The following is a 20,924-nucleotide window of genomic DNA, read 5'->3' on the forward strand; positions in this document are numbered from 1 at the left end:
GAGGTAGGAGAGGGTAAAGGGGAGGGGGCGGGGAAAGGTGATGGAAGGAGACATGCCTAGGGGTGGAAAACACACAATAAATATACAGATGTTGTACTATAGAATTGTACACCTGAAATCTATATAATTTTTTAAAAATATATCTTTATTGATTTCAGAGAGGAAGGGAGAAGGGAGAGAGAGATGGAAACATCAATGATGAGAGAGAATCATTGATTGGCTGCCTCCTGCATGCCCCCTACTAGGGATTGAGCCCCCAACCTGGGCATGTACCCTTAACTGGAATCGAACCTGAGACCCTTGGGTCCGCAGGCTGACGCTCTACCCACTGAGCCAAACCAGCTAGGGCCTATATAATTTTACTAACCAATGTCACCCAAATAAATGCAATAACAAATGCTAAGTAAGTACCCATTGTAGTGCAGCGCATGTGCGTAGTGCTGGATAGAAGCCTCCTCAGTCCCTGCCTCTGAGAAACCTCCCAGTGAGGTGCGGAGAGCCAGCGGGCAGCTACCGAGACGAGAGCACCCAGAGGGGCAGTTCCCCTACCTTCACCAGTTTTATGCAAAATGAAAAGATCCTGCAGCGTGAAAGTACTCACACTGGCAGGAGGATCGTCCCAACTCAGGTCCAACCATGGAACATACTGATTTTCAAAGTAGGCCAGACACAGTGAATGCTGCACGCTAACGGTCTGCATACTAACTGAAGCCATACAAAGGCGTCAGTTAGTTATAAAATGAAATTGCACCCCCTGAACTCTTCCCCAACGGAGGGCAGGGGCACAGGCCTCGAGGTGTTGTCTCGCCAGGTGGCAAATGGCCACCAGCCAGGGCTTACACATTAACTGGGGCTAAGACACGAAGAGGATAATGCACCATGGAGACCGGATGCCCGAGGCTGACAACAGACCATCTCAATCATCTGCCAGAGCTCCTGTCCCTCAAGAAAGAAAACCTGCCCAGCCGGCGTGGCTCAGTGGTGGAGCATCGACCTATGAACCAGGAGGTCACGATTCGATTGCTGGTCAGGGCACATGCCCAGGTTGCGGGCTCGACCACTGGGGGTCATGCAGGATGCAGCCAATCAATGATTCTCTCATCATTGATGTTTCTATCTCTCTCTCCCTCTCCCTTCCTCTCTGAAATCAATGAAAATATATTTTTAAAAAGAAGAGAAAATGTGCCCCCCCCCCCCCCCCCACAAAGTACCAATCTGGCGGATAGGGGGAAGGAGAACAAAGTTTCAAACAAAGTTCTGAACCTCAACCCTGTCTCTGACCTTTCTGGAAACCGCTCTGACCCAGCAGGGCGACTTTCACCCCTCCATAACCTTAGCTAACCTCCCCAGGGATGACTAATGAGATTGCAACAGCGTTAAGCTGGGAAGTAGCACTCTTTCTGCCCGCCCCCCGCCCGCCCCCGACATGGAGCCTGTGTTTCTCCCGGCCATGTGACAACTTGGCATTATTTTTTTAAAGCTAATTACCAGCAGGCTTTTGAGACAGGTGGGATGGGTTTCTGTCACCTCCCTCTGCAGAGCAGGCAACAGCGTCACCAGGTGACAGACAGGAATCTGCACCCCAGCCCCCGAGGGTCTGGGCAGCCTGGCCAAGGCGGAGGCCTCCCGGGGCGGCCTGTCCCAAGAAGCAGCAGCCTGGCATATGCACTTTGCTGGAAAAGCTCCTCTAAATCCTGACTCGTCGCTGCTTGGCTGGGGGGTACTGACAGCAAACGCAACAATCCAAGGCAGTAAACGCTAGCATCAGAGTAAGGCTTGGCACTCCGGCGGTCCCATGGAATCTGTGGGCTGGTGTGACGGGGGAGGAAGAGTTTGTCAATGGTTTCTTACAAGAGGGGTCTATTTCGTTGAGAAAAGACAAGTCAGTATTGTTCCCATCCATCTTTGTTTTCCAACCACCCTGACCTTTCCTAAGCAGGGTTTAAAATGCTAAAATCAACTTTATTTCCAACCCCGAGCCCAGCTTCAGGCAGCCACCTGCAAGGGCCGAGTATGAGGAAAAACTGGAGGAAGTAACCACGCCACCTCCTCCTTCTGAAACAAGATGCTTGTTTTCCTGAAGGTGAACCGATCCGCTGGGTCCCTGAGAAAAGGGAGATGGAGAAGGGAGCCGGGCTGGAGAGGGGAGGCCACTACCAAATGGCAGGAGAAATAAAAACAGGCCAGCGAGGGAAAGCTGAATGGGAGCGTCCGCCTGTTTATTTGCACAGAGTCTGCCATTGCAGGAGGCTCGCCGGAGTTCCTTCCTCCCATGCCTGGCCTCGGACCAGCATCTGAAAAGTCTTAGATCTTTGGAAAGAGAGGTTTGGACCACAGCGTTGTTTTATCTGGGAGGGTAACTCGTTTACTCAAGAGCTCCAGGACTTTGGTTTTGATGTTATTACCTTGGCCTGAGTTTCTCTGTCCTGGGCGGGCGGTCCCGGGTGTGTTTACTCATTTAGCACGGGAAACGGGAGAGGCTGGGAGGGAGGGAGGGAGGCAGGCGGCGGCTCTGCAGAGGAGGCTGCCACAGGAGCCGGAGCAGGATCACCTTCTTACTGGGCACCTTGCAGGCCACGATGGGAAAAGGTCAGGTGGCTTGTAGAGGTCCCATCTCTCGACACTCGGGAGAGGGAAACAACACTTCCCTGACTTACTCCCCAAATAGACGCCGCCGTGGATGTTCTGCCAGGAGCGATGCGAAAGCGTGTTCCAAAGTGAAATGTAAGCTTGGCCCGGCGCCCGGCGCGCGGCTGTGTTTTGCACAGAGAGCTGCAGGCTGGTGTAGCCAGGGAGCACACTGCTCTCCACGTGACTGCGAGAGCCAGGCAGCCCAGGCAGCTTCTCTGTGCTAATAAAATAGACTGTACGCACCGGCAGCCCTGGGAAAACGTGAGCCGGCGAGGACCCAAGGAAACCCCTGGCCCTGGCCGGGAAGGGACCACAGAGGCCTCACGCTCGGCTGTGTCGAGGCCAGGCGTTCCCGGCCTGCCAGATGCAAAGGCAGAACAGAGGGGGAGAGGAAAAGACATGTCCCTGGCTCGGGCGAACGCTACTTCAGACATAAAAATAACCCGTGGAGCATGATCCCACGCGAGTGTGCGTTCTTTCTCGCAGCCCGTGGACCGAAGTCCTTCGTGCGCACTTTCTCGGGATTGGCAGCAAACCCGGGACCCAGAGAACCTTCCCCACACACTGAGATCACTCCCAATGTGCAGCAGTCTGAGCGAGCCCTAGGTTCAACTGCGTGCATTCTGGTCTGGTGGGAGGTGTGGCAAATTCGCCTATTTCTACTCCCTCATCCCACGGGGGCCTGGCAAATGCAGTCAACTTTCTGTGAACCCATGCAAGCCACGGGGAGGGGCTCAGAGCAGCCCCAGTAATCACGTGGGACGGCCTGGGCCGCCAGGAGCTTGCTTTGTAGGCAACACCTGCTTCGTTCCCACTGGGGCCGTGGCCTCCTCTGCCCTCAGGAGGGACCCGCTGCTCAGCATCTCCAGCCTGTCAATCCACACTTGGGGGTGTGGTGCGGGGGGTCCACAGGCTGAGGAGGAAAGGAGAGCTGCTGCCCTGCTCCTGGGGCTTCCTTTCAACATATTAATCACTAACTTTCACATTCCCTATGTCCTCCAGCCGACCCCATCTTCCCAACTTGGGAAGTGTGTTGGGCCCAAAAGGTGCCCGGGGCAGAGTACCAGGACCCGGTGGGGCTTCAGAACCTCTTAAGGACTATGCTGGGGATTGCAGGACTTCATGGGCCAACGGGCTCCTCTGGTTGAAGGGAGTGGAAAGTTCTAGAAGACACTGCACCTCTGCTCCCTGACCAGGGGTAGGCAATCAGCCCAAACCAGCTAATTACGGAGCAGGGGCACCTCCCAGGCCCAGGCGAGCCCTCCCCAGGGTTAATCTGCAAACCGGTTAACCGGCCTTGGGATAATGGAAAGTTAATCCGATGCAGAGCTCAGGTGCAGCCACTGGAAACGGGAGGAAACTGCAGAAGCAGAGAAAGTCAGGTCCACTCCCCGTGAGAGACTGTCCACAGACCCCTTGTAACCTCGAGCCCACTGCCCCGCTCTGCACCACGCCCGCCCAGACCCACCCCTTGTCACGGCCACCTGGAGGCCAGGGAGCACATAGTAAGTGCTCAGTAAAATGCCACTGTTATTTCCCCACTGGTGCAGTTCATTGATTCAAACCGGGGCAGCCTCCGGGGCAACTGGCTGGCTGTGGGCAGCATGTTGGGGGAGCTGTGAGAAGCACCAAGCCCCTCCTCCTCAAGCGCTCTTGACAGGAAGGAGCATCTGAAGAGTACACACATCACCAGGAGAGCAGATCCACATGAGCACATTCCAAAGGTGAAGAGAAACAGCCTTCAGAACATCGGGCCGTCAGCCTGGGTCCCTGAAGGCCATCTCCAGCCCTGAGCAGACTGGTAAACCCCCCAGGGCCTCTCGAAGAAGGTGGTGACACTTCTGTCTTAAACAGCAAGGCTCACAGGGCATTGAGTGGGGGTGGGGGGGAGAAGGGGACAGCCACCTGCTCCTTCCAAGGGCTGGGTTTCCAGGGAATCCGCAGCCATGACCGCTGGCCATGGCCACCAGGCTCTGTGGTTTGTGGCTGGAGCAGCGAGCCCCCAGCCTGTGCGCTGCCAGCCCCATGGGGATGCGACGGGCATTGCTGGAATTACAGCCTCCGCCAACCTCGCACTTCCTGTCCTGTGACCAAGGAGCAGAATCAATAGACCGCCCTTCTTTCACTCTCTCTGTCAAGGTAACGAGAATAAGCCTCCCTCAGAGAGCAAAACAGCACGTGCCTGGGGCTGGAAAAACACGTCTCCAGGACACAGGAAGGAGCACTGGCCCGAGTCCCTGACCTTGTGCCCAGGGAAGGACAAGTCCTGAAGGATCCTGGCAGCCTGCTCTGTCAGGGCAGCCCGCACCTGGCACGGAGGTGGTCCCTCTGCATCCAGACCGAGCCTCCATCGAACAAGATGACATTCCAAGCACCTAGAGTCCATCGACGAGCCATGGGGGAGCAGGGCTGGTCCTACAGACCTGCCAGCAGCCACCCAGAGGCGCAGCCCAGGTGCACAGCTGGCCACGACCTTCCAGAAAAGCTGTCATCAGAAGACTGAGCAGGGGGCCTTGGGGGTCTTCCTTTTCTTGTTTAAAATTATTTTGTCCAGCTCACAAACCACTGCTACAGTATCCAAGCCTTGGGGCGACGATTCCCCCGGATAACTTGGTTTCAGGGCTCCCAGGAAGGCTGGACACCAGCCAGAAGCCAGTGGCTCCCATTCAGAATGAAGACCATTTTAAAAGAAATAACTACATTTAATGCTATTGCATTTCTCCCCCGAAAGGTGTCAGATGTCTTTTGCTTTGCAGCTTAAGTTTTTTCAATACGTTCTTATTGATTTCAGAGAAAGGACGGGAGAGGGAGAGAGAGAGAAACATCAATGATGAGAGAGAATCACTGATCGGATGCCTCCTGCACGCCCCCTTCCGGGGATCGAGCCTGCAACCCGGGCATGTGCCCTGACAAGGAATGGAACTGTGACCTCTTGGCTCCTGGGTCAATGCTCAACCACTGAGCCACACCGGCCGGGCCCCAGATTATACTTTGATTGGACTTTTATTTGGCCAATTTTTGAATAGGCTATCTTATTTGACATTATGACACACTGGTAAGTGAGGAGGACACAGACTGTTCCCATCTTACAGATGAAGAAGTAAAACCTGGACAGGCGGATGACTTGCTTAGGGTTATGCTTCTAATGAGCAGCATCGCTGGGACTGTAATGAGATCTCAGTGGACCCGAGGGAGCACCATAGATCTCGCGAGGACTCAGCCCAGAGACTCAGAAAGCTGGAAGTGCGACTCCAAAGACTGAACTACAGGTATATCTTAGAAAAGCGTCTTTAAACACCAGATTTTCACTCGGAATTAAAGCTGGCTGGGTGACAGCTCTGCCCAGGCCCAGACCCAGGTCAGCTCACTGGTTAGCCCACCCAATGTCATTTAACCCCCAGGACGTCCTGTGCAACAGGCTGCCGTGTCCCAGGGGAGAAAACGAGGGGTTCAGAGTGTATGTGACTTGTCCGGGTATCCTGGCTTCTCAGGAGACCTCCGACTCCAAATCCAACCTAGTTTAGTGCCTGAAGGGCCTGACAGTGACGTGCTGGTGCGATTAGGACTGCGTTTCTCTGAATATCCTCGCGAAAGCTTGCTATTTCTGCCTTGAAAATGATTTCATCCTGATCTCCATGGTTTTTGGCCACTGAGATATGCCCACATGTATTTTAAGCTGCCTGTAATCAGAAGGGAGAGCTGGGGAAGGAAAGAGAACACACACTTTGGCAATGCAGCCACCACTCAGTCTCTTGGGAGCGGACTCAATTCCCGAACCAGCATCGTTTCTAATATGAGTTGATGTCCTGCAGCCTCTTACAGCCAATGCTCAGCACCATCCGCGCTTTCACACCCCATGGGCACTGCTATGATTTCATATGCATTTCGCTGATTTAAAGTTAGGAGCATGGTGTGTGTGCACTCTCTTATAAAACTCAGAGACGTTTGATTGGATGTAAAAATACACTGAGGGAGCTTTAGCTAGAATCGAACCTCCCTCTTGAGAGGAAAAATTTTGCCTAGTTTGATGCTGTCCTTAACGCTGGGCTGGTGTACCTTCAAAAGCTCTAACCTGCCTCACCCATACGGACAGCACATAACGGACTGTATCAAGACCATTGCCAAGAACTCCTCATCTCTCATCTGGTTGGGAAACTGTCATGTCAGGTTCAAACCAATTCTTAATTAATCAACTTTCAGTTATCCCCTTTGTGTAAAAACTATCTTCACACTTGTCTTCCAGAGAGGAAGGGAGAGGGAGAGAGAGATAGAAACATCATTGATGAAAGAGAATCATGGATCAACTGCCTCCTGCATGCTCCACTGGGGATGGAGCCCACAACCTGGGCATGTGCCCTGACTGAGAATCCAACCATGTCCTCCTGGTTCACAGGTGCAACCACTGAACCACACCAGCCGGGGCCAAATAATTTACTTTTGTTTCCTCAGTTTCCACCTGGCTCCATTCCACTCTGACGGAAGGCTCCATTTCCCACCTGGAGACCGCCCTGCCACGTTTCCTTCTTGCAGGGAGAGTCAAGGAGAAAGTGAGAGAATGACATTAGGGTATTGACCACCATCCTGTGTTTTTTTTCTCTAGTAAAAGCCTCCTTCATCGATTCAAGGCCACGGCATAATGACTCCACTCTAAGGCGACTTAAGTCTCCTGTTCCAGGGCTCAGGGCAGGTGGAGTTTAGCTGTTGGCCACGCTCCTTAGAACTCTGCCCATCTTGGGTACGGCGAGCTCCGCTCCGGGTAATCTGATTACTGCCCAGCCAGATGATCTTGTTCATCTGGTTTACAGCATGGGCTCCCATTGGTCAGGGCCTGGTGGCATCCTTCCCCAAGCAAGCTTTTGCTTTTCCCATTCAATCCAATTCAAGAGGCATTTATTGTGCATGAATGAACAGCCTTGCTTAACTCTTTCCATTCAGGGCAGCAGCACTTACAGAGCAGTGCAGAGACTTCCCTTGTCGGCCCCCCGTCCACGCCTGGGTTTCTCAGCAAAGACATCCAGGCGCACTGCTACCCAGAGCTAATTAGGAAAGAAAGCGCTGCTCTTTCCCACTCAAGGAGATTCTGCCAAAGCGTTTATTTCTGCTGATCCATTTATGCAACCCCACTTCCTGAGAGAACATTTTGTCACAGATGATTTAGTGTGGAGACTCCCTCGAGCATCTCTCTGTAGCATGCACTCATTGCTTTTAGGAATCTCGGGTCTCCCCGGCAAGATTGGAGAGGGAAAGGGGTTTAATTAGCCATGAGCCGTCTCTGATGATAAGGTTCCAGATTCCAAAGCATCTTCCAAAAATCATTCATGGAAAAAAAAAAAAACACCAAACACACAAAACAAAACCCTAGATGAAACTTCCAAAGACAAAACTTCTGGGAGCCTTGTGTGACGGGGAACCGTGGGCCTGCTCAGGACACAAACCGAGACCGGGTGCCCGGGATGAGTTGGATGCGGAGGGAGCGAGTTGAGACAATAACAGTATTTGGTAAAGTCAGAGAAGGAGGGAGACATGTCAGGAACCTTCCATTGAAGTCATGGAGTGTGTATCCACCAGAAGCCAACTGGACAGAAACAAGGATTGTGTGGTTTTCCCCCAACAGACACTCAACTCTGCCAACACTCCTGTCACTGTCTGCTCTGCATAGCTGGAGGTGAGATTGCACATGTCCACTGTTGCCTGTTATTTGAGTGAACCGGTCTGGGTCATGACAACTCCCCTGCTCTGTACGCCTGGCTGGCTGGCAGAGCCCACTTCAAGGGTACTTGAGCACGTCATGTCATGCCTGGGCCGCTCGGCAGCTCCCACCCTCCCTCAAGAACCTGTGTCCTCCCTCAACGCTCCTTTCCCCAACAGAGAACACTCACACCCCCCCAGAGCCACTGTATCTCCGAGCGACATGCAATTAGTTCCTGTTCCAGGGAAGAAGGAAGCCACACATACAAGGTCGGGACTCCAGAATGCAAAACTGCAATAATGATTCCTTTGTCTCTCAGGAGTAAAATTAATGAGCTGGCCGGAAACACGGCTAAGTATTTTTAGCTTGATATTCCTGCGGCAGGTTAGTCCTCATAACCAAGGACTATTTGTATCACTGAGGCAGTAATGCCTGCTTTCTCATTCTCTTTCTCTCATATGGACACGTACACACACCAAACACACACACACACACTCACAGAAATCTGTTCTTTATACTTGTTTGCAAACTTTGTGAGCTTTATAAAATAGAAGCATTTGAAAGTGATGAATGTGAATGGGTTGGGGTTTATGAAAATCTATTTCTCTACTCCTGTGAGACCAGGCCTGCTTTCAGGCTTTTAAATTCGGAACCGTTCAAATCCCTCACATGGTATTCTTGCCAAAGAGTGTTTCCCCCAATCACCCAAATTATGGGCTTTATAAGTGAAACCTAAACCCTGTGTTTTTGCATTACTTTGTCTAGATCATTAGAACACTGTGTTTTGGAAAGCTGTTTGATGTTCAGGGCAGAGTATTTATTTTCAAAACAATAATAATAAGGAAGTCCCGGTTTGCCAGAGGAAACTATTGTGAAGTGTCTAAAAATGTTTCCAATCCAACCTTGAACCCAAGGGGAAATGTCCACAGGCCACTTCCCTACTCAAAACCCTTCCAGGGCTCCCTGCGGCCGGCTGGACCGGGCTCAGGCGCTGGAGCCTGGCGCTCCCGAAGCTGCCAGCCTGGCTGGCACCCACCTCTCCGGACTCATCTCCCTGCCTCCTCCAGATGAATTTTCTGCACCAGCCAAATTGGATCTACACCTTGTTCCCTAAACACCCTGCGGGCACTCCTGCTTCCACAACTTTGGGGCACCGTGGCCCACTCACCCTTCTGGCTCCTTCACCTCTCAGGCCAGGCCCAGCTGAAGGTCCATCAAGGAGCCTCGCCAGGGGCACTCCTGCCCTGGGCAGTGGCTGCTTCCTGTGAGGTCTGGCAGATCTCATTGTCTGCACGGCTCCCTTATTTATTATGAAAGTTTTCGCTCACTTTCTTTCCCTCTCCTCTTTTCAACAAATCCTGGAGGCCTCCCTGTACTCACTGTTTGGCACCCAGAACATGCTAGTTTGCCCTGTCATTCCTCCTTTTACCTAAACGTTCTATCTTCCCTACTCCATGGCCAACTCCTTGAGACCAGCAGCCAAATCGTGCCCTTGTCTGTCTTCCCCAGGGTGCAGCCCAAAGCCAACGCCACTTCTGGGGACTGTCCACGTGGCTCCTTGCTCCTACCACTTCCCCTGTAGCTTCCTAACCTTCGTGTCATTTACTAGAGAAAAGTTAAGGGAACTGACCTGTGGCAGAGGCTGGCCTCCTGTGTGCCAGGCGCCACGCTGGACCCTTCATGCGCGTCAGCTCGAGAAAGCTCACACAAACCCGGCAAAGATGTTACTCTGCAGCCAAGGAAGTGCAGGTTCCGAAAGAGCAAGGACTTGCCCGTTACAGGACCCTTTGGGGCAGGAGCATTGGTATTCTGGATGCCTATGTCGGGTCTTGCTGGCCAGCAGGAGGAGGAACTGCACGAGACCTTTCTCCCCGCCTTCCCCTCCCAGCACCATCCCATCCTTCCCAGTTATTTACCCCCAAGGCCATTCTACAGCCTTCAGGTACAATGACTGATGCCTATGATTAAAAATGCAACAGCAACGTTGACTGATTGACTGATTGGCAAATGTGCCATGGGGAAATCTAATCAAGAACTTACTTGAACTGCATTTTGTTTGTTTGATTTTTTAATCTCATGTGGGAGGAGGAATGAATGAAGATTCCAGTTAGCGACCCGAGGTGACCCTAACCTCAGAGGCTAAGAGGGGCAGACACGACGTAGGTAGAGAAGCAGAGGAGAAGCATAAATGGCTTGAGCAAAGGCCTTAATCCAGTGGTTCTCAACCTTCTGGCCCTTTAAATACAGTTCCTCATGTTGTGACCCAACCATAAAATTATTTTTGTTGCTACCTCATAACTGTAATGTTGCTACTGTTATGAATCGTAATGTAAATATCTGATATGCAGGATGGTCTTAGGCGACCCCTGTGAAAGGGTCGTTCGACCGCCAAAGGGGTCGAGACCCACAGGTTGAGAACCGCTGCAATCGGCTAGGAAGGGAAAAGCAGGAAGACTCTGGTGCTAGGGCCTCCCGTGAGAAATGGGATCAGGTGGTACGAGGATGCCTCCCGCAGCGGCTGTGCCTGGGCACTTCCTGTGTGCCAGGGGCCACACCCAGTGCTCTACGCGCCTTGGCTCACGGGACCTTCCACGCTCCCGCAAGGCAGGCCAATGATGGTTCCAAAGTTCCAGATGGGAAATCAGAAGCTCCGAGCGTTTAAATGACCTGCTGCAGACCCAGGCAAGCATGGTGGAGCGGGACGCACAGCCAGCCTGCTTCTTGCCGCATCCTATGCTCTAACACGTAGCTATATTATTGCCCATATGCAAACAGTGTCTCAAACGCAGGACATTCCGATGGACCTTGTGAAAGGTGAGCCAGCAGGCACCTCTGTCTTAAGGAACTTTAAGTTTATTCCAAAACAATGGCTTAGTGGTTTCAGGTCGACATTTGCTGGGACGATTCCAGATATTATACCAGGTAGTAAATGAAAAATATTCTCACCCATTCCCATCACAGAATCAAATACAGACCCTGTCCCCCCGTCTCTCTCTCTCATATTCTTTTCCAATGTTTTATTTGTTTTAAAAAATCTTATTACTTCTCCTACCACCTCCCCTCTTCCCTCTCTTCTCACTGCTGAGACATAAAAAATGACTCCTGGGTAAAAGTGATTAGTGCTGGCTGGCAGCGAGGTTTCAGGGAAAAAAACCTAATAAATCACTGCTGTCTTTTCCTCCTCTGCCTTCTACCTTAGGGTGGCATCAAGGCCTCTATTCTCCCCACCTCCCCAGCCCTTCCTTCTCCTCCACCTAGTTCTGTCTGCACGCTGCTGTTTTTCGAGTCTGGTAGGCACAGTGCTGAACGGGGAAGGCTCTGCCAAGACCCTTGGCAGGAGCCGGCCTACAGGAATCCTGCCCACCACAGCGGCGCGGCGAAGACAGGGCCTCCGGGCAGACGGGCAGGAGAGAGGGCCAAGTTTGGGGTCTGGCTAGGATGCTGGAGAGAGCAGGTTTCCCTGGCATCCGAACTGCCCTCCGGAGCTCAGCTTTCTCATGCCAGGGCCAGTGTTACAATTTCTGGCTGGCTGGCTGCGGTTCGCCTGGGGAGAGCAGCCAGCGTGGGGGAGGGGGCGGAAGCCCAGCCAGCAGGCCACCCGGAGTTGGGCGAGCTCCACAGGGCACGGCCACGTGCCTGAAGCACACGGCCAGGCGGGCAGGCAGGCGGCCAGGGTTGCCAGGGCTCTCACGAGAGCTGGGGGCAGGGGAGGAGGGCGGCTGGGCACCGAGCGCGTGGCTGGTTCCACCCTGGCAGACCGGGAGGCGCTCACCCAGAAGTGAGGATGCTGGGTTAGCATCAGGGGAGGGACTTGTTCCAGCCCAGGATGAAGGAGAAAAGTCAAGCAGGCTACACAGACTATTGGGCATGCTGGGGAAAAAATGCATGTCCTATTTTTGCAGAGGGAAGGGGACTGGACTCAAATCCCAGATGAAGGGCAGGGGTTGGGAACACAGTCATTCTCTTCCCTAGGCCATGCCCCTAGGATCATCGGGACAGCTCCCAGCGAGGAGTATCCGTGTGCCACACACCGTGCCATCCTCTGTGGTGCGTTACCTTACTGAGCCCTGCTGAACCCCCGGGGGAGGGGCTAGTTACAGCCTTCATTCTATTGATGAGTAAACCGAGGCTTAAAGAGGTCGAGACATCGACACAAACGTATAGACAAGGCCAGTGTGGGTCCAGGATGTGAACCGAAGTCCCTGGGTCCAGAGCCTACGCTCTTTTTTTTTTTTCTTTTTTAATATAGTTTTACTGATTTCAGAGAGGAAGGGAGAGGGAGAGAGAGATAGAAACATCAATGATGAGAGAGAATCATGGATCGGCTGCCTCCTGCACACCCCCTACTGGGGATCGAGCCCACAACCTGGGCATATGCCCTGACCAGGAATCGAACTGTGACCTCCTGGGTCATAGGTCGATGCTCAACCACTGAGCCACCCCAGCCGGGCGCCTACACTCTTAACAACCAAGTTGTCCTGCTGTCCATGCCCATCTGAAATACCTTTTGCCAGAGACCAGGAACCACTGTCCTAGGAGCCACAGCACGACAAAGCCAGGAGAACAGGGCAAGCCCGTCCTCCACAGCGCTTGGCGGCGAAGACACACTCTTAGAGGAGACAGAGGGAAGTCTGCCTGCCTCTGGGACGAAGCTGACACCCTCCCCTGGGTGACATCCTGGGAGGCACAGCACACAGCCACCTTCCAGCCCCGTGCTCCCGCCTGCAGACACCACTATGCTGGTGGGAAAACTTATGAGCCGCTGCACATACGGGGAGGAGAAGCTTCATCTCCTGAGTTTGGGAAAAGCAAGAGAACGCTGTGCCTGGGCAGGACCTCCCCTCATCCCAGAGCCACCAGCACACGACCTCCTGCCGTCATTACTCAGACCCACGGCCAGCATTTTCCTTCCAGGCCAAGACCTTCTCCCAAGGCAAGGCCAGCAGAAACCACGCCCATTCCATCTCACATGGGCACGCTGGGGGCTCCCTGATGCTCCCCTCCCTCCTCTACCCCCCGCCCCAACACTTGGAAGTTTTCTCGTCACCCATAGCCGGCCTTCATCCTGACCCGCTCTCTGTGCTCAGACCCGGAAAGGGAGGCTCCCCAACCCTCAGCTGGGTATGGGTCTACCAGGGCAGGACACCCCCAAGCTATTCAAAGAAAAACCACCAGAGGAAACGATTTCAACTCTGGCTTTACAGCATGTGATTTAAAAATAACTCAGCCTTTGTCTGCTGTGGACGACTTTCCCTAAAGGGATTGCTGTCCTTACAGCAGCCGCTCCATCCTCCGGGCAAACAGATTCTTATTTTTCCAGGACCCGGCGCTTCCAAGTACCACTCCTGATGGCACCTGGAACACAATCACCCATGTGGTCAGGGCGACTCCTGCCTCTGCTGCCTGGGACACCCAGGAGGCTGCACCCAGGTGACCGAGCTGCCCGAGCAGGTGCTAGAGCATCCAGCAACCACCGCTCCTCTTCTTTCATTAGGATGTCAGCCCAGGAAGCTGTGAACCCAGGTTCACACGGCACTCCAGAGCCACAGGAGGGTGCAGGGTCCCTGGGTTATTTCTTCAAGGCAAAGTATATTTCTCCAGACACTTGACTCATTTCTTGATCAGAGAGCTAGACAGAGGAATAAGGACGGGTGTGCCAAATAGGAAAGGGGGTGGGGGACAGTCACGGTCGATAGTATGAGAATTCACAGGAACGCTCACCTTGTCATTCCAAGACATGCTTTGGGCAGACCTAGAAATGCCCCATGTGCTACCTCCTGGCCTCGTTTCCTTTCCGCCACACGGAGAGCCCTAATGACACGTGCTCCCCAGCATAACTCGGAAGATGCAACAGCAAAAAACGAATGTTTAACAAAACGGCTCTGAAAATGTCTCCTGGTTCACCGATGCCATGCTTTTATAAACTAAAAGTGTACACCTGTGCTCTATTAACATTACATTTCTTCTTGAAACCTAATGTCTCCTGACATTCTCGAGAGTTTGGCCACAGAGCATTACAGGAGGTCAAAAGCATCCACGTGTGTGACAGGGTCCGAATTCAGGCCCCAGGTTGCTGTCCACATGGAAAGTCTACATCAGTTCTCAACAGGGGTGATTTTGCCTCCAGGGGACACCTGGCAGCAACTGGATTCATTTTCACTTGTCACAGCTGAAGTGTGTGTGTGTGTGTGTGTGTGTGTGTGTGTGTGTGTGTGAGTGTGTGAGAGAGTGTGTATGTGTGGATAAGTATGTGTGAATAAGTGAGTGTGTGTGGAGAAGTATCTAAGTGTGTGTGTGTGTGAGAGTGTATGTGCGAGTGTGAGAGTATGTGTGAGAATAAGTGAGTGTGTGTGTATGGATGGATGAGTGTGTGTGAATAAGTGTGTGTGGATAAGTGTATGAGTGTGTGTGTGAGTGTGTTTGTGAGTGTGTGTGTGTGTTTGTGAGTGTGAGTGTGTGAGAGTGTGTGAGTGTGTGAGTGTGTGTGTGTGAGTGTGTGTGTGTGTGTGTGACTCCTCTTCTTTCATTAGGATGTCAGCCCAGGAAGCTGTGAACCCAGGTTCACACGGCACTCCAGAGCCACAGGAGGGTGCAGGGTCCCTGGGTTATTTCTTCAAGGCAAAGTATATTTCTCCAGACACTTGACTCATTTCTTGATCAGAGAGCTAGACAGAGGAATAAGGACGGGTGTGCCAAATAGGAAAGGGGGTGGGGGACAGTCACGGTCGATAGTATGAGAATTCACAGGAACGCTCACCTTGTCATTCCAAGACATGCTTTGGGCAGACCTAGAAATGCCCCATGTGCTACCTCCTGGCCTCGTTTCCTTTCCGCCACACGGAGAGCCCTAATGACACGTGCTCCCCAGCATAACTCGGAAGATGCAACAGCAAAAAACGAATGTTTAACAAAACGGCTCTGAAAATGTCTCCTGGTTCACCGATGCCATGCTTTTATAAACTAAAAGTGTACACCTGTGCTCTATTAACATTACATTTCTTCTTGAAACCTAATGTCTCCTGACATTCTCGAGAGTTTGGCCACAGAGCATTACAGGAGGTCAAAAGCATCCACGTGTGTGACAGGGTCCGAATTCAGGCCCCAGGTTGCTGTCCACATGGAAAGTCTACATCAGTTCTCAACAGGGGTGATTTTGCCTCCAGGGGACACCTGGCAGCAACTGGATTCATTTTCACTTGTCACAGCTGAAGTGTGTGTGTGTGTGTGTGTGTGTGTGTGTGTGTGTGTGTGTGAGTGTGTGAGAGAGTGTGTATGTGTGGATAAGTATGTGTGAATAAGTGAGTGTGTGTGGAGAAGTATCTAAGTGTGTGTGTGTGTGAGAGTGTATGTGCGAGTGTGAGAGTATGTGTGAGAATAAGTGAGTGTGTGTGTATGGATGGATGAGTGTGTGTGAATAAGTGTGTGTGGATAAGTGTATGAGTGTGTGTGTGAGTGTGTTTGTGAGTGTGTGTGTGTGTTTGTGAGTGTGAGTGTGTGAGAGTGTGTGAGTGTGTGAGTGTGTGTGTGTGAGTGTGTGTGTGTGTGTGTGAATGTGTGTGTGTGCTGTTAAATTTCCTACAATGCACAGGACAGTTCCCCACAACGAAGACTTACCTGCAACAGCAGCATGGCCAAGGGGGGGGAAGTCCTGCTCTAGACTGAGATTACACAATTCCCAGAATGCTCCAGGCTACCTCTGTGCCCTTCCCTTCTGAGGATTTGTTTTCCTCAAGATTCACCTGGCATTTCCATCCTGGTCACCACTGTGATGACACAGGACAATGGAGCACGCTCTCCTTTGTCAGTTTGCTCATGAGGAGCCCTGCATCAGGCCCACCCCCCTGAGAGCTCTAGTTTGTATCATGATCTTTGTAAGGATCTATAGCAGAGGGCATTTCATCTGCATTTGGTATCTGAAGAAGAGCTTTAATGTTTTCCCTTTTTTGTTAGGAATATCATTGTGTTTTCAATTCAAAGAAGGAGATTATTTTGAAGTGTGTTTCCATGATCAAAAGAAAGACCTGTCAACGAAGAGTTTGTGTATAGACCCCAGGGACCCCTTTGGTCCTAGTGCCTCTCCTCCCCCCACAACGTAACCAGTGACAGCGCTGAAACCAGGAGTCCTAGCTATGGGCTGCGAATCGGACTGGGGCACCTCGGCTTCCTGAGTCATTGATGAACACGGATCCTAATGAACCAAGGTGTGGGGCCCAATATTTGCAGACCTCCTGGGAAAACATACAGTATTTCTAACATGGTATTTGGCAGAGGGTTGATTGTAAGTGGTAGGGTTCAAGCACCCCACTCCAATAACGATTGGTCCACACCTCCTGATAGTTCTCCCTAGACGAAGTAGCTGCATACTGTACCTCATTACTCTAAGAAGGCATTTCAGAAGACAGGGATCGAACTAAATGATAAAAGTTGACACACATATGACAACGGCCATCGCTGCTCTCGTGAGCAGAACATTTATGCCAGTCACCACACCTTTTATGTACCTTACCTCCACTTTTCACAACAGCTCAATCAACTAGACCCATGGTTGGCAAACTGTGGCTCGCGAGCCACATTTGTCTCTTTTGCCCCTTGAGTGTGGCTCTTCCTAAGCCTTAGGAGTACCCTAATTAAGTTAATAACAATGTACCTACCTGTATAGTTTAAGTTTAAAAAATTTGGCTCTCAAAAGAAATTTCAATCGTTGTACTGTTGATATTTGGCTCTGTTGACTAATGAGTTTGCTGACCACTGAACTAGACGTTCTGTCATTCTACACAAAGGGAAACAGGCTCCGAGAGGCTGTCCCTGTGAATGGCCACAGGGCTACGAAGTGGCACGTCCCATTCCTCAGAGCAGAAAGCCTGAGGCACAATGGTGCCTTCCCACTGGGGCTCTGCCCTCTTCTCCCTGGTTTTGTGCCACTCTGAATGGTGGTTTGTTTTGCTGCTTGTCTGTCCCCGGGAAGAAGTTGAAGACAGTGGCATTGTACGCTCTTAGTACCAGGGGCTCGGGGTCACATAAAAGAGTGTTTTCCCGAGCTTCCGCAGCCTCCTGGGTGGTCAGAGGTTAAGACTGAATTCCATGCCAGCCAGTAGCTGTGGGTTATCATTCAAAGTAGGTTTTGGAGGAGGGGGCCAGCACAGAGAGCTATGAATGGGAGAACTTTAACCCCAACACTAACATTTCAAGGCAGGGGGGCGCTCTTCCTCCTTTGCTGCATGTCCTTCATTTTAAACTTGCTCTGTGTGTCACAGAAATTCTCCCCGCGTCGCATGGAGGACGCCGGGTTCAGGAATGATCTCTAGCACAATCTCCCATTGTCCTGCTTTCTGTCCTCCCCTGCAGCGAAGGCCTCGGCTCCGCGGCCTTCCTGACAATGGATTTGGCTGAATCTTTGTTCCTGGTTACCTGTGCACAAAACACGGCCTTTCTTCCTGCTCATTTTTGAACTACAGGGAGCTACAGGCACGGAGCCACAGCTGCCTCTACCCGTGTGTGTATCAGAGGGCTCAGCAGTGGGTTTTGAAGTCCTGGTCATTTCAGGGGATGGTTTTTGTAATATTTCAACACCATTTACAGCCGACCTTGCGGCCTTGCAGGCATTGATAAAAGTGGATTCAGTGAGCTCAGACAGAGGAAAATGACAAAAGGAAATGTAAGGACAACTTGCTTTAGAGCAGCGGTTCTCAACCTGTGGGTCGCGACCCCTTTGGGGGTCGAACGACCCTTTCACAGGGGTCCCCTAAGACCATCGGAAAACACACATACAGTTACATATTGTTTTTGTGATTAATCACTATGCTTTAATCATGTTCAATCTGTAACAATGAAATTGGGGGTCACCACAACATGAGGAACTGTATTAAAGGGTGGCAGCATTAGGAAGGATGAGAACCACTGCTCTAGAGGAACACTAAAGAGAGAACTGTGGGGCCTGGTGCTGGAAAAGGCTAAGTCGCGCTCACTAGGAGAGGGGTCTGGGAGTCCATTTCTCAGTCGTGACAACGCGAGATGAAAAGATAAAAAGGCTCTCTGCCCCACACCCTTAACTCACATCATTTTTCCCTTTAGGCCAGACAAGGGTGGACGTAAGTAAACCACTGCCTTATAGAGTCTCCACACATCACTGAGCACGAGCCTCGTATCCCGGGAGTTGGGGGATGCAGACAAGGGGCAGGAGATGAGAGGGATGCTGAATTCTCCAAATCACCACCTGTCAGTTGGTGTTTCTTAAACTGCAGTCCTTGGACCAACTGCATCCAATCTCCCAGGGAGCTGGTTAAAATGCATATTCCTGGGCCCTGACCCCAGGCCTGAAAACCCAGCATTTCTAGGGTGGGTCTGCATTCAGCCGACTCCCCAGGTGATGCAGACACTCACTGGAGTGGGACCACGGCTGCTGGGGGTGGAACAGCATGGGGCAAAAGCAGGTGCACAGTGGTGAGCGCGCCAAACAGGGTTTACTCTTGTATTAGCATTTATTCATCCCTGTACCATTTTCCAGACGAACAACTGTACACCTAGCTTTGCCCCACCCCGTACGAGGCTCCTCTTTCAGAGCGAGCTAAGTCCCCCAATGAAGAAGTTTACCCCCACCTCCCCGCCCCTCCCTTAGCCCTCCTCCCCGCCTGGAGTCAGGAGGGAGAGCCTTCGGAGAGGTTACCTGGTCTGATGGGGCTCTGCATACAGGTCGGGGACGGGATGCCAGGGTGAAGGGGTGCAGAGGCCCGGCTGCTGAGGTCCACCACGGAGGGGGCAGCGGAGGAGGCGGGCGGCAGCCCCGGGGGGTGCGGGCTTTGGTCGTGCTGAGGGCTGGGGGGAATGCCGTTTTCGGACAGAAACTCCTCCAGGTCCATGTACTCCAACTGGAAAGTGTCTCCGTCATAGGGAAGGGTTTTGTCCCATAAGGTGGGTCCCAGGAAGGCGGACTGGGGGATGGTCGGGCTGTGACTCTCATCGTCCAGCTTCTTGTCCTTGTCTTTGTCTTTATGAAACGCTGCAGGGAAAGGGGAGAGTCGGACTTTAACAAAGAAAACGTGCGGCTTTTTCACCACCCCTCCCGGCCTCTGCTACAAAGCTATGGTCACAAACAACAGGGTTGTCTGGCCGCCGGCTTTTGTGGATCTAGAGTTAAAAGTTCAGGCAGGACATGGATCTTGGCCTGTTTTTCAATATCTTCCTATTTACTTTGGAAAAAAAGCGCTGGTCCTTGGGTCAGGGAGACAGACTGCTCTGGGACGTAAACAAGAGGGCACAGTCTTTGGGGCATTATTTGAGGAGGCAAATCATTTAAAGCCACAGTGGAAAGGAACACCTGCAATTATATAAAACTGCTGGGATTTTTAAGGAAAAGGGCAATAACCAGGCATGATTTAGCATCCAGGAAAGTCATCACCGTAACAATATGAAGTCGTTCGGACGTGGAAAGCCGGGGAGTTGGTGACTCTAATTTTGCTAAAGCAGGGACTCTCCACCCTTCTTTGAAACCGTGTATTGAGCACCTACTACATACCTGGTCCTTTCCATATCTTAACTCCCAAACTCTCAGAACCAACTTGCAAATCGTGATTATCCCCGTTTATAAAGAAGACACGGAGGCTCTAAGCCGGAAGGAATTTGACCAAGGCCTCATATTGGCACAGAAGACAACTGAGAACACCGCCTAAGCTCAGGTTTTGCTTCTAAATCCACTGGGCTCCACTGGATTTTACAAAAGGAGTTTTCTTTTATTTTTCTTTTTTTTAAATGCAAAGTGTTTTCAGCCTCTTCCCCTAAACACATAAGTATGACCTGATTCACAAAAATTACACACGTACACAAGCTGTTAAAGCACAGCTAATGGAAAAGGTGGTCCCTTGGCATCCCTACGATGGAGGTGTGCAGCAATTTTTACCTGGAAGCACTGCCTCCCCCCAGGAGGGCTGTAAGCAGCGCTCAGAATTTTGCCAAGTCTAGTACTCAGGCGCCGGTGGAATCTGGGATTAAGGAATTTGGCTTCTGAGTTTCTTCCTCGGAGAAACACAGCCTCCACCGCCATCCATTCTAATCCTCTACAGTCTCATCTCCTGAGAATCTGACTTAAAACACCCACGGATGCAAAAAAGACTGCAGGCAGCACCTCCCTGCCAAGCGCTACTCCTTAAAGGCGAGTTCCGTGGAAAGCTGTGCTCTGCAGACCAAGAAGGAACCCCTCAACTTGTGCAATGCAACAGGTTGGCCCCTGCCAGGAAAGAAGATGCAAGAAGATGCGAGCACGCCCAAGCTCTTCGCAGCCAAAGGATCTCTTGGACCTTACACTCCGAGCCACACAGGGTCTGCATTTGCTACTGGGATCAGCCCAAACGCAAATCCCTGGCGGCACCAGCTGGGTTCAGCGCCTCCTTGCGCGACCCCTCCCTCAGGTCCCGCTGCAGCCAAGGCCGTGGGGGAAGGTTTGGGACTTACCGGGAAAGGGCTCAGGCCAGAGGAGGCTCCCGCGCGGCTACACGTGAGCCTTCCTCGCTCCCCTCCCACCGAGAAAGTGCAGCGGGCGAGTGTCGGCGCTGGAGGCGTGCACGGCGTCCCGCTGAGAGACAGCACCCCTCACCCCATCCCCGCCCCACCC

General features: G+C 52.1%; 1 protein-coding gene across 2 annotated transcripts in view; it reads right to left on the reverse strand.

The window, feature by feature from the left end:
• Positions 1-20,924, reverse strand: part of HLF (hepatic leukemia factor) — a 47,304-nt gene that overhangs the window by 25,380 nt on the left and 1,000 nt on the right. For both annotated transcript variants that reach the window (XM_005872555.1, XM_005872554.1), the window contains exon 2: positions 18,984-19,316. In XM_005872555.1, the coding sequence (XP_005872617.1) occupies positions 18,984-19,316 (333 nt within the window). The remainder of the gene's footprint in view (positions 1-18,983; positions 19,317-20,924) is intronic.

Source organism: Myotis brandtii, unplaced genomic scaffold (assembly GCF_000412655.1).
Source record: "Myotis brandtii unplaced genomic scaffold, ASM41265v1 scaffold383, whole genome shotgun sequence".
Classification (NCBI taxonomy): domain Eukaryota; kingdom Metazoa; phylum Chordata; class Mammalia; order Chiroptera; family Vespertilionidae; genus Myotis; species Myotis brandtii.